This window comes from Engraulis encrasicolus, chromosome 12 (genome assembly GCF_034702125.1).
Source record: "Engraulis encrasicolus isolate BLACKSEA-1 chromosome 12, IST_EnEncr_1.0, whole genome shotgun sequence".
Classification (NCBI taxonomy): domain Eukaryota; kingdom Metazoa; phylum Chordata; class Actinopteri; order Clupeiformes; family Engraulidae; genus Engraulis; species Engraulis encrasicolus.
Window position 1 is genome coordinate 25,087,276 of NC_085868.1, and position 12,500 is coordinate 25,099,775.

General features: G+C 46.3%; 1 protein-coding gene across 1 annotated transcript in view; it reads right to left on the reverse strand.

The window, feature by feature from the left end:
• il1rapl1b (interleukin 1 receptor accessory protein-like 1b) overlaps positions 1–12,500 on the reverse strand; it is a 595,103-nt gene that overhangs the window by 335,779 nt on the left and 246,824 nt on the right. The window contains exon 6 of the mRNA XM_063212610.1: positions 2,692–2,878. Coding sequence (XP_063068680.1) covers positions 2,692–2,878 — 187 coding nt within the window. The remainder of the gene's footprint in view (positions 1–2,691; positions 2,879–12,500) is intronic.

The following is a 12,500-nucleotide window of genomic DNA, read 5'->3' on the forward strand; positions in this document are numbered from 1 at the left end:
TGTTAATGTTTCCCTCTTGCTTGCTCTGTTCCTCATTTTTCCTTTAGCTAATAAAGATCGTCGTCGAGCATGATGAACTCAAATAACTTGGCGGTGGCGCGGAGAGTCCTCGCTCGCCTAAGAATGCTTTGGAGCTTGTATGAACAAAGGTGGCTGAGGTATAGCGCTTAAATAGTGGGCTGTGGTTTGTTGACATGTTAATGTTTCCCTCTTGTTTGCTCTATTCCTCATTCTTCCTTTAGCTAATAAAGATCGTCGTCGAGCATCGAGGGAGCCACTCAACCCAGACCTTGTTTCTTTTTTTAAACCCCCCTGCTGCCTTCTCTCCCACTCACTCACTTGAAATAGCCTATGAAGAATAAGTCTAAATATGGTTCATTTATATTCTCCCTGTCTGATAAGACACACACGCACACACATAAACACACACACACAAATAGCCTGAGGGACATCAGGGCGGTGGTGGGGCATTTAAAAAGTGATCACTTACGTCCATGTGTCAGAACAGCTGAGTGTTTATTTATGAGAACCAGAATTCTAGGGTAACTCTAGGGCGATTCTAGGGTAAGTTGGGGCCCAAAGCCAAAAAAAAAAGAATATTCGCAACAAATCGCCTCTACCGTAGTTTAAAGTTTTAGCCGTTATTCACCATCTATGGGCTTGGGGGCCCCAAGTGTCTGCCTGCCTAGCCTGGTGACAAGATGCGCCTCTGGCGCCTTGGAGTAACCAGGGGTGTGTTTCTGGAAAGCGTAGTTGTTAGCCAGTTAGCAAATTGGGTAGTGGGCAATGGGAAATTGCATTGCAAACAACAAAGTAGCTAATGTGATTAGCAACTATGGTTTCGAGAAATGCAACCCAGCAATACTGTAATTTTTCAACAGTGCGTTATGCTGTGAATTTCCCAATGTGGGCTCAGTGAGATTTCTCACTACTGTGAGCTCATGGTCATATTAACTCTCCACTCGGCTGCATGCTGGCACAACAGATGGTGAAAAATTACTTCACTTAAAAATACGGCGTCTGAGAAATATGATGTAGAGTTTACAGGTGTCTCAATTGTCCAATTTCTGAAGGAAAGCGTCAAGCACCACCAATAAAACATATGGATGAAATGCACCTAATATACCGACTCTCCATTTCATTCACTCACTCATGCACACATGCAGGCACTCTCTCACACGCACGCACACACAGACACACACACACCCACATACACACAAACACACACACACACACACACACATAAACACACACACACACACAAACACACACACACACACACACACACACACACACACACACACACACACACACACACACACACACACACACACACACACACACACCCACACACACACACACACACACACACACACACACACACACACACACACACACACACACACACAAATAATCTCGTGAAAATGTAGGCATGCTGGGCAGTATGTAAGTAAACAATGAAGCTGTCCAAAGAAAGTTAATGATGAATTATGCAATAGATTCATTGGTTTTGACATGTTCCGTATTTTAAGTAGCCTAACTAAAACCTGTCAGAAGGCAGTCCAGTCCGCCTTCTGCAGAAAATGAGGGTGTAAACCAATCCAAAGCACTGGCAAGAGCCTTATTTTGGTGCCTTCTACTGTATGTAAGCGAAAATAAACAGGCTCACATTCATAAAAGTGTGTATGAACAGCTGTCAGTTAGACACCTTTAAGGACACCCTTTAGAACTGGGATTACATTCAGTTTTGCAGGGTTTTTTAATAAATGAAAAAGCAATTGTGACAGAAACACTACACAGTAACAGGAGTATCCCAACATCTTCTTATGTCTATATTGTGTGTGAACATATCGTAAGGTGCCCAAAACAGTATGTTATGTATTAACACTCGAGGAAGATGCTCGGCTTTGCAACAGAAAAACAGAAAGGCATCGCAGCAAACCTGTAGATGACACATACAGTGCATACTTCTAAAAGCTTTTTCTGAATTAAGTCGGGAATTCTTACTGTGTTGTGGGTCTTATTTATTTTAAGTGTGCATTCCAATAAGCTTCACTGGAAGCAGGAGTTTGCAAAGTTTTGGAATATGCATTAACCAGTTCTAAATACAATAAGAAGTTCAGCTGAAATGTATATATGAATGGCGAAAATACTGATTTTTCGTATGCAATGCACAAGGCAATGGCTGCACAAGGCAATGGCACATAAATAGATCATACAAAAGGCCTTTTGTCCACTAAGCCTCTTGGCATTCCGTTGGATATAGCCTTCTATTTTGTCCCAGCCTTTCGTTTAATTAGTTGCAACACACATATACAATCACATCAGAAGGATATACTGTATTAATGTGTATTTTTAAATGTTCTAAGTGAGATTTAGAGCATGTATGTCTACTAGGTCATGCCACACATTACATATGGATGTGCAGAATATTTAATACCCAATTAATCTAAAGTGAAACATACGTAACAAACTTATAAAAATATAAATAAAAATATGGAAAATGGTAATGAAAGAGCATAAATGAATCAAAAACATGAATGTTTCAACAAGGTTCTAGAATGTTTCATGATGCTATTCCTCTTTTAATCATATTTGCATAAACACAACAACTAGTGATTATATTGCATTACTTGTATGTAGAGTATGTAAGATAAGCGTCATAAAAATGACACTACGGTAAGATCTCACCTTGTACCAGACTAGGTCTGGATCCTTCCCCGGCTGTACATAGTCCTCAATATCGGGGCAGATGATGTCTTTGCTTTTACTTAACTCTGCCTTCTCAAAGTACCTCATCTTGGAGTTATAGCAGGCATCTGTGTCATTTTCAGCCACTGACAGCTCCATGGAGACTTTCATACAGTATGTCGAATTTCTGTGAAAACACAAAGACATAATTATAAGTAAGACATTTGAAGAAGGAACAGATACTTTTTTGGGGTGATTTACTGTGATGAAACTATTCTTGGAATATCCCTGGTCACCATGGGCAACAAGTTGGCTCTCCGTGTATATGGATATATCTAGTATATTACAATTGACACGTACCATCATTGCGCAAAAGGTAGCCCATGTTCTCATAAGATCCGACTCCATGGCAACAGAGACATAATTGTGACATTACTAACGGCATGCTTGAGTTCCGTTCTAAGATCTTTCTCCCACCTGGAGACATTGCGTAACTTTGTGCAGGTCTGGTTATTAAGAAGCCTGCTTTATTTTCAGAATGATGTTTGCCTGCTTTTCCTCTGAAAGCACAATTCAAATAACCATGAATATTAAATAAAATGGAGGCATGAGACCCATTACTCAGCTTCATTTTTAACACCGCTTCCGGAGGTGGTTTACAATGCAGCAGTTCTGCAGCGATTGAATTTATTGGAAAACAACTCCCTAAACACAAATGAGAGTGAAGAAAGCAACCAAACAAAAACAGAGAAAACCCAAAAGCTTCATAGGGGCAAATGAAGCCCTATGGTATAGCATACTAAGTGAAAATTGCTAACAAATGCTGACACATAATTTCTTTGGAATAGTTTATGGAAGCCTGTGACCGTATTATGAGTTGCTACTTCATGGGGTTTTGTAAAAAAAAAACGGCCTCAAGTGGATTCCATTGCTAAGAGTGGGACAAGCCTTTACACTGGACATAAAGATAGATATATAAACACTGACAAGAAACAGGTTATAATGATCAGTCATGACAACTGTCAAACTGCTTGGGCACTGAATCTGGCATTTAAGGCAAACATGATCATTTCAGTTGCATTGCATTTATCTTGCATAGTACCAAATGATAACTGATGAAACGCTCCATGGCATATTTCACTTTGAATTAAGCTTGCATCCAATTTGCGGTGACTCGACAATGAGGACTGACAGTCTTTCCGCCTGACTATGGCAAACAATAAAAAAATAAATAAAATAAAATACTAATAACAAAAAAACAGCCTCATTCCCCTTCATTACATGTTGTCTGAGCCGTTACGAGGGCCTAATGAGTGCCGGCGTGTCTGCTCATCCGTTCACATATGAATGAGAAGGATGCAGTGAACATAAATCTGGCAAGCCCTGACCATCTATGATCTAGGAAGAGTAGGAGAAAGAAGGAGTGAATGAAAGAAAGAAAGAAAGGAAGAAAGAAAGAAAGAAAGATATTAGATGAAAAGGAAGGGTGGACTAACACTTAATGCATGATGGCAAAGGCAAGGATCCACAGCTGTGAAGATTGATCGAGCCTTTTGTTTTCCCTCTATTACTATGGTATGCAGATATAGGGGACGCTAGCAGAAAATGATGTGCCAGAATTGATGCTCCTTTAGCAGTCACACCAAACCTGACAAAGCTGAAGCTATCAACAAGCGGGAAAACGGCGCCGGAAAATGAGAAAGCAGCTACCAGACACTCTGTGATGCTTCGATCGAATTGAAGAAGAAGGATATATAAACAACGCACACACACACGCATGCACGCACGCAAGCGCGCATGCACACACACACACACACATACTCACACACCCCACCTCTCCTAACACCCCTCCAACCCGCCAACCCTGCGCCTCCCCCAGCACCTAAAGCCCAACCACCGCAACAACACCCTCCCTCTCCCCTTCACAGATGTGCCATATCAATAGGCTGTAACTGCAATTTCGTCGGGTGTCGCCTCTTATTAACGCGGCCCGATACAGCACCTCTCACCAGGCAGGTCAATAACTCACCGCACTCTGTCATAGGGCTAGAGTCAAAGCCTCAGAGAGAGAGAGAGAGAGAGAGAGAGAGAGAGAGAGAGAGAGAGGAGAGAACCTATGCAGCAAATATGTCTCAGGCCGCTGAGCACCGACGAAAAAATTCAATCAAGACTCAAGCGCTCACACGCTTTTTTTTATATAACGCCCAGCCCAGCACAGCACCCATCCAGAGGTCCCTAGATCAGGGGTTCCCAAACTTTACCATGACAAGGCCCCCCTTATGCCGGCAGATTTCAGCCAAGGCCCCCATGGATCGTGCCACACTATTTTTGTGCATACCCTTTCAGTCTAACTCAGTTATTCAGTGTAATGTTCAGAAATGCAATATAATGCGGTTCTTAACTAATGGGACTATGGTTCAGCTTATTTTTTAAGTTTATTTTGGTGTATATTAGTTATCTAATTCATTGAAAGATTTAATTTGTTATGCTACTTTCCCTGCCAACCTGCCGCGGCCCCCCTAGCACCCCCCCCATGGCCCCCCAGGGGTCCCCGGCCCCCACTTTGAAAACCACTGCCCTAGATTATGAATGAGGAGAAGTAACCAGGTGAGATGCTAGTTTTTTTTTCTCCACTTCCTTCCCTATCAGAAGACCTTGGTTGAGTAACCTTCAGGCAGGAATCTATGGGCCATTAACATCAGTAAACACAGCAGTATTGACTAAGATTCACAGAAAAAAAGGTGCAGGTTGGAGGAAGCTGATTCCAAAGGGAAAGATGGGGTGGGCAGAGGTGGGGGTCGATGTATAGGATCACGGCAAGGCATGCACATATCTTTTAAGGGAGCCAGATGGAGGTGGACGACCGGCGCTCGATCGCTCTGTTTCGCATCGAATACCGCAGCTGTGGACGGTTTGAGGGGGTATATAGGTCTGTTTCTAGGAAACAAAGATAAACAAATAGCCTACATACACATGTATTGTATATTCAAACACAAAGCCACATACACACACGTACACAGATACACACACATGCCCCCCCCCCCCCCACACACAACCACACACATACAGACACACACACACACACACACACACACACACACACACACACACACACACACACACACACACACACACACACACACACACACACACACACACACACACACACACACACACACACACACACACACACACACACACACACACACACACACTATTGTCTGGTTGGACACACAGGCAAAAACATTACACAATGAACACAAACAAACAAAACAAAAAACACACACACACATACTGCAGTACTACTTATAGTACATGTACCACCTGCCAGCCCCCACTCCACCCTAACTAAGCCAGCCAAACGCATGCAGCAGGTGGAGATTGAAACTGAGGCAGAGACTGAGTACGCTGTCAGATGAAGCTCCTTTGCTTCAGGAGGAAAATGAAGCACACAACACACACAAACACACACAAACACACACACACTGCAGTCACACGTGTCACGCACGCATTACCGTATGGGTCCCGCATGCCCTAGCTTGCCAAACACTTGTGGGAGATGGACACAGAGACTGAGGCTGAGACTGCTACTGAGGATGCTACTGAGGATGATACTAAGGATGCTACTGAGGATGCTACTGAGGATGCTACTGAGGCTGAGGCTGAGACTAAGGCTGAGACTGAGGCTGCTACTGAGGATGAGGATGCTATTGAGGGTGATACTGTGGATGAGGCTGAGACTGCTACCGAGGATGCTACTGAGGATGATACTGTGGATGCTACCGGGATTTGCTACTGAGGATGCTACCGGGTATGCTATTGAGGGTGATACTGTGGATGAGGCTGAGACTGCTACCGAGGATGCTACTGAGGATGATACTGTGGATGCTACCGGGATTTGCTACTGAGGATGCTACTGAGGATGATATTGAGGTTGCTACTGAGGCTGCTACTGAGGCTGAGGCAAGGCCAGATGCAGCTATGCACAGGTTGGGCTGGTGCTGAGGATGCTTCTGAGGCTGACATTGAGTCTGGTGAAGAGGCTGAGGCATAAGCAGAGACAGAGGCAGACACACAGGTTGGGCTGGTGCCGATGCTGACATTGAGGCTGAGTCTGAGGCTGGTACAGAGGCAGAGCAAGAGGCAGACACACAGGTTGGGCTGGCGCTGATGATGCTTCTGGGGCTGAGGCTGAGGCTGGTACAGAGGCAGAGGCATAAGCAGAGACAGGCTGGTACTGAGTCCGTGGGCTGTGTGTGTGAGCGGCGCGCTTGTCAGATTAACGGGCCGGAGCGGAGCGCTCTCATGAAGTGGAAGGGATGCAAATGCGACATGATGTGGAGATTATCAAAGACAACTCCAACACCAGATGGACACCTGTGCAAATGAGATCCCCCGGGGTCCCTTGGCGAAGTTAAATATTCTGGCCAATGCAGATAACAGAGGAGGAAAAAAAGGAAGGAGAGAGAGAGACAGAGAGAGAGAGAGAGAGAGAGAGAGAGAGAGAGAGAGAGAGAGAAAAGGAAAGATAGATAAAATGCCTGGTGGGTGGGGGAGCGTAATTGTGTCAGGCCACGCATGAGTGATCGATGGACGAGGCCAAGTCTGCCGTCCTACGTCACCTTTCCGCTGGATCGACCCCATCCTTCGCAGACTGCTCTCCTCTAGTTCTCCTCCTGCAGTCTTGTTCCTCTCTTCTCTTCTCTTCTCTTCTCTTCTCTTCTCTTCTCTTCTCTTCTCTTCTCTTCTCTTCTCTTCTCTTCTCTTCTCTTCTCTTCTCATGTTCACTGTCTCTACAAAGTCTTAATTTTTTTTCTACTCCTCTCATTATCACCTTATTTTCATGTTTCGTTTTAAAAAGAACATTCTTTTGGGTATTTCAGCCTTTATTCAGATAGGGCAGTTTAAGAGTGTGACAGGAAATGAGTGAGAGGAAGAGATGAGGGAGGATTGGGACATTGGGACATGACCTTGGGCCGAAATCGAATTTGGGTCCCCAGCTAACGGTACGATGCCTTAGTCGTTTGAGCCTCGGCCAAGGCCAGCGTCTTCCTCTTTTTTTTTTCTTTCTTTCTATCCTTTCCAGGCTGCATCCTTCCAAGGCTGCTCTGTCTACTCTCCTCTTTTCTTCCTGCAGCCACCCTCATCCCTCCATCTTTCTCCTCTCTGTCTCCCACTGTGTCCAAGTCTTCACGTTTTAATTCCTCTGTGTTTCACCCTATACCATCGTCCTCTTTTTACTACAATCCCCCCCCCCCCCCCCCTCCCCCCCCCCCCCGCCCCGCTACACTCCATCCAGACTGCATCCTTCAAAGGCTGTTTCCTTCACAGACTGATCTTCTTCAGTCTTCAGCATCTTCCCTCCTTCCGTCTCTGTCTCTTGCTCACTGTCTCAGCGAGACAAAGTCTTCAAAATGTTATTTACACTTATTATATGGTTGTGACGTCATCGGTCGAATGCTCCATTCATTTCAACGGGGCTCCCCAACGTTCGCACGTCTGTTATTTTTCGATAACGGACGGGTTGGTCTATAACAGACCGCTGTCAATGGCAACAAGACGTTTCACTGCTAAAGCGACTTTTCAACAAGACTCTAATCAGCTGCTGTGATAGACAACACCTGTCCTGGCTACCTAGCTGTTGCTTAGCGGTGTTCCACAACGGCACTGTTTTGTTTTGCGCAGCAACAATCTTAACATTAAATAGGCCTAAAGAAATGTCCCCGCCATGTGTGAATCATTTAAGTATCCATATAATAAGCGGGTTAACTTTCGGCGAGTCGGTCGCTTTGTGGAATAGCAGCACTTCAGAGAGAACAAGACCCCTCCGCTCCGCGTCGGGGTCTAAAGATTCTCTCTGTCGTGCTGCTATTCCACGGTAGCGACCTTCTCGCCGAACGTTAACCCTTACCTAATTCCTCCTATGTTGACTTGCTCTTTTTGCTGTTTTTTTTCTGGTGCGCCAACCTCATCCTTTCCAGGCTGCCTTCTTCACAGACTGCTCTACCCCTCTGCAGGCTCCCTCCCTTCTTAGTAGATGTTAGGGGCTTTTTAGGGGTCGGAGAAGATTTTGGATGGGAAAGTAGTAGGAGACAGAGAGAGAGACAGAGGAAGGGTAGTGTTGGGAAAAGACCACCATCCTTCAAAGTAAGGTTGTGCAAAAAGATTGTCATGGCAATACATGGCGTGATACTATTTCCATGACATACTGCATCGATTCATGACAATGTATTGTGATCATTGTTTTCATGATATACTGCATCGATTCATGAAATCAACCAAAAATTGATTATTCCAAAGTAAGAAAAAAGTAAAAAACATTGTGTGTGGAATGTGCCACAAATTGCATTGATTTCTATGGGCCCAAAACGGCAGAAAAAAAAAAAACGCCAAATGGCCAATTTTTCCCGTTTTTACCCGCAGACGGCCATCCCAAGTAGCCCAATTGGGCGGGTAACCGCCCAATCTGGCAACACTGCAAGTAAGCTGTATTTTTTGCACATTTACTGTAGCCCTGTAGTAAATATTGCAAGGAATTACAGTAATAAATGTATTGCAATCGTGCATCATGTGATAATACTGCATCGTGGCATGTGAATTGTGATGCGCATCGAATCGTGACCCCTTTAGCCAATAGCCACCTCTACTTCAAGGGCTGCTGGATCAATCCCATTCTTCACAGCCTGTTCCCTTCCCAGACTGATCTTCTCCTTCTCCAGCCTCCCTTCTTCCCTTCCCGCTCTCCATCTCTAATTCTTGCTCCCTGTCTAAGGCAGGCAGTCTTTGCATGTTGTTTTTTCCCCCCCTTCCTCTTCCTCTCCTCCCTCAATCCCTACTGTCTTCTCCCTCCTTTTGCTATAATTCCAAGTCTTCAAATGCTATTTTTTCTCCCCCCTTTCCCATCTTCTCCCTCTTTTCCTTCTTTTTTTTGCTGTTCATCCCTCCCTGTTTGTCTTGTCTGAGCGCCCGGGTGTGTGCATTTGTGATGCTGTGCCAGGAAAAGGCAGATAGCGAACGAAGGCTACACACGTCTGACACATATCGCTACGCTAGGCAGGCAGTGAGGGATCATGGGTAATTGTGATATAATGCCCCGGCATTAATAACCTCCTTTCCTTCCCACGCGGACGTCCTGTCTCTCCCATCACACAGCACACAGCACACACACACACACACACACACGCACGCACGCACGCACGCACGCACGCACGCACACGCGCGTACGCACGCACGCACGCACACACACACACACACACACACACACACACACACACACACACACACACACACACACACACACACACACACACGGTTCAACAACTGTTTCGACTGCTGCGGAATGATGTCGGCAACGCTGACAGCTTCTGTAGTGCTCCCCCCCCATCCCCCCAACCTTATCCTGACCGGGCGAGAAGCTGGTGCTGACACTCTGCAAATACGACTGCAGAGCCACAAGCTGACTGCCTGGCTGCCTGCCTGCCTGACTGCCTGTCTGTCTGCCTGACTGCCTGCCTGCCTGGCTGACTGCCTGCCTGAATGCCTGCCTGCCTGACTGCCTGCCTGCCTGTCTAGTCTGCCTGACAAGGACTGCCTGACCTGCCTGACCCTCACAGATACACACACATACACACTCTCACACGCATGCACATACACACACACATACTCGCCCACACATACTCGCACTCGCAGACAAACACGCACGCACACGCACACACACATGTGCATTCACACACGGCTGCATGGGTACGAGCTGCCTGCCTGCCCAGCTGACTCGCCGCCTGTCTGGCCCTCTCACTGGTGGAAACCGCTGCTGAGATTTAGAGTGTAACTACACAATGCAACAGTTTGGGGGCTAAACAAGAGAGAGAGAGAGAGAGAGAGAGAGAGAGAGAGAGAGAGAGAGAGAGAGAAGTGTGCGTATGTGTATATGTATGTGTATGTGTGAGGTGTGTGTATGTCTGTGTGCGTGCCTATGTGAGTGTAGGGAAAGTCTGGGGATGATACTGCCAGAGGGTACGAGAGGTGGCGTAGGATGGATGTGTGTGTGCGTATGCGTGTGCGTGTGCGTGCGTGAGTGTGTGTGTGTGTGTGTGTGTGTGTGTGTGTGTGTGTGTGTGTGTGTGTGTGTGTGTGTGTGTGTGTGTGTGTGTGTGTGTGTGTGTGTGTGTGTATGTTTGCGTGCGTGCATGCGTGCGTGTGTGTGTGCATGTTTGTGTGCATGTGTGTGTGTGTGTTTGTGTGTGTGTGTGTCTGGATAGAGGACGGATGAGAAACGAGGCGCCTTAGAAGCCTCCTCATCCGGTAATTTGAGGACTCTTGCCAAATCCCTTTGTAATGGAATGTTTAAGTGTGAGACACTTTCCACACACCGTACACCAGTTGTCTACCTTTCCCTTCCCCGTACGAGCGAGCCAAAAGAGGCGGTGGGGAAAGGGTTGGTGCTTAGAATTTCAAAAAAAAAGAAAAACCTCTGTTTGGATTTGTCTCTCCGCGTGCTAACTCCATTTATCTCTCCCTCCCAGACGCAGGTGGAAGTGACCTGGCTGTCTAGCTCTGCGACATGAAACATGCAGCAGCAATGTTAAATAAAGGTGAAACATCCATATTCATCGGGCTGAGGGAAGCCTGGGTGAATCTGAGTGCTGCTGGGACTGCCTCTGTAAGGGTACTGTAATGCCATTACCGAGAGAGAGAGAGAGAGAGAGAGAGAGAGAGAGAGAGAGAGAGAGAGAGAGAGAGGGAGAGAGAGAGAGAGAGAGAGAGAGAGAGAGACAGAGACAGAGAGAGAGAGAGAGAGAGACAGAGGGATGGAAGAAGGGAGAGAGAGAGAGAGAGAGAGAGACAGAGGGATGGAAGAAGGGAGAGAGAGAGAGAGAGAGAGAGAAAGAGAGAGAGAGAGAGAGAGAGAGAGAGAGAGAGAGAGAGAGAGAGAGAGAGAGAGAGAGAGAGGGATGGAGGGAGGAAGAGAGATACGGTACAGTACTGTAACTGTAACTGTACGAGTACCGCACGATGACTTTTCTATGCTCTTTCTTTCGTCGCATTCATTCAGAACCATGAATACTTAAACATATACATTAACCTATACTGGAATTGTTACATTTGACTTTCTGTGTGTATATATGGCGGATACTATTTATAAGTGACTTCTATTTTCTGCAAGTTCTTTTTTTGGACGGTGGCAAAATGAATCTGCACCTCAAGGTTCCGCTACTCTACAGGCAATAAGTTTAGCTCGATACAATCGCTGTTATTAATTCCCATCGCGGGTCAGGGAAGTTCAATTATTAAAGATCTCGGAGTCAGATTTTATGATATTAAAAATAGATATCAGATCTGGGTGACAAGCACAACTGCCAGGCCCAGTAGAATTTCTCCAACTGACATTTTAATTGTACGGGCGTGTGTGTGTGCATGCTGTCGTTTGTGTGCGTGCGTGCGTGTGTGCATGCGTGCGAGCGTGCCTGCCTGCCTGCATGCCTGCCTGCGTGTGTGTGTGCATGTGTTTGTGTGTGTGCCTGTGTGCGTATTGCCTGTGTAAGTGTGTGCATGCCTGCCTGCGTGTGTGTGTGTGTATGTGTTTGTGTGTGTGCCTGTGTGCGTATTGCCTGTGTGCGTGTGTGCATGCCTGCCTGCGTGTGTGCATGTGTTTGTGTGTGTGCCTGTGTGCGTGTTGCCTGTGTGTGCGTGTGTGTGTGCGTGCGTGCGTGCGTGCGCGCGCGCGTGTGTGTGTGTGTGTGTGTGTGTGTGTGTGTGCACGCGCCCGCGTGCGTGCATGTGTGTGTGTGCTTGGAATGATTTACACATTG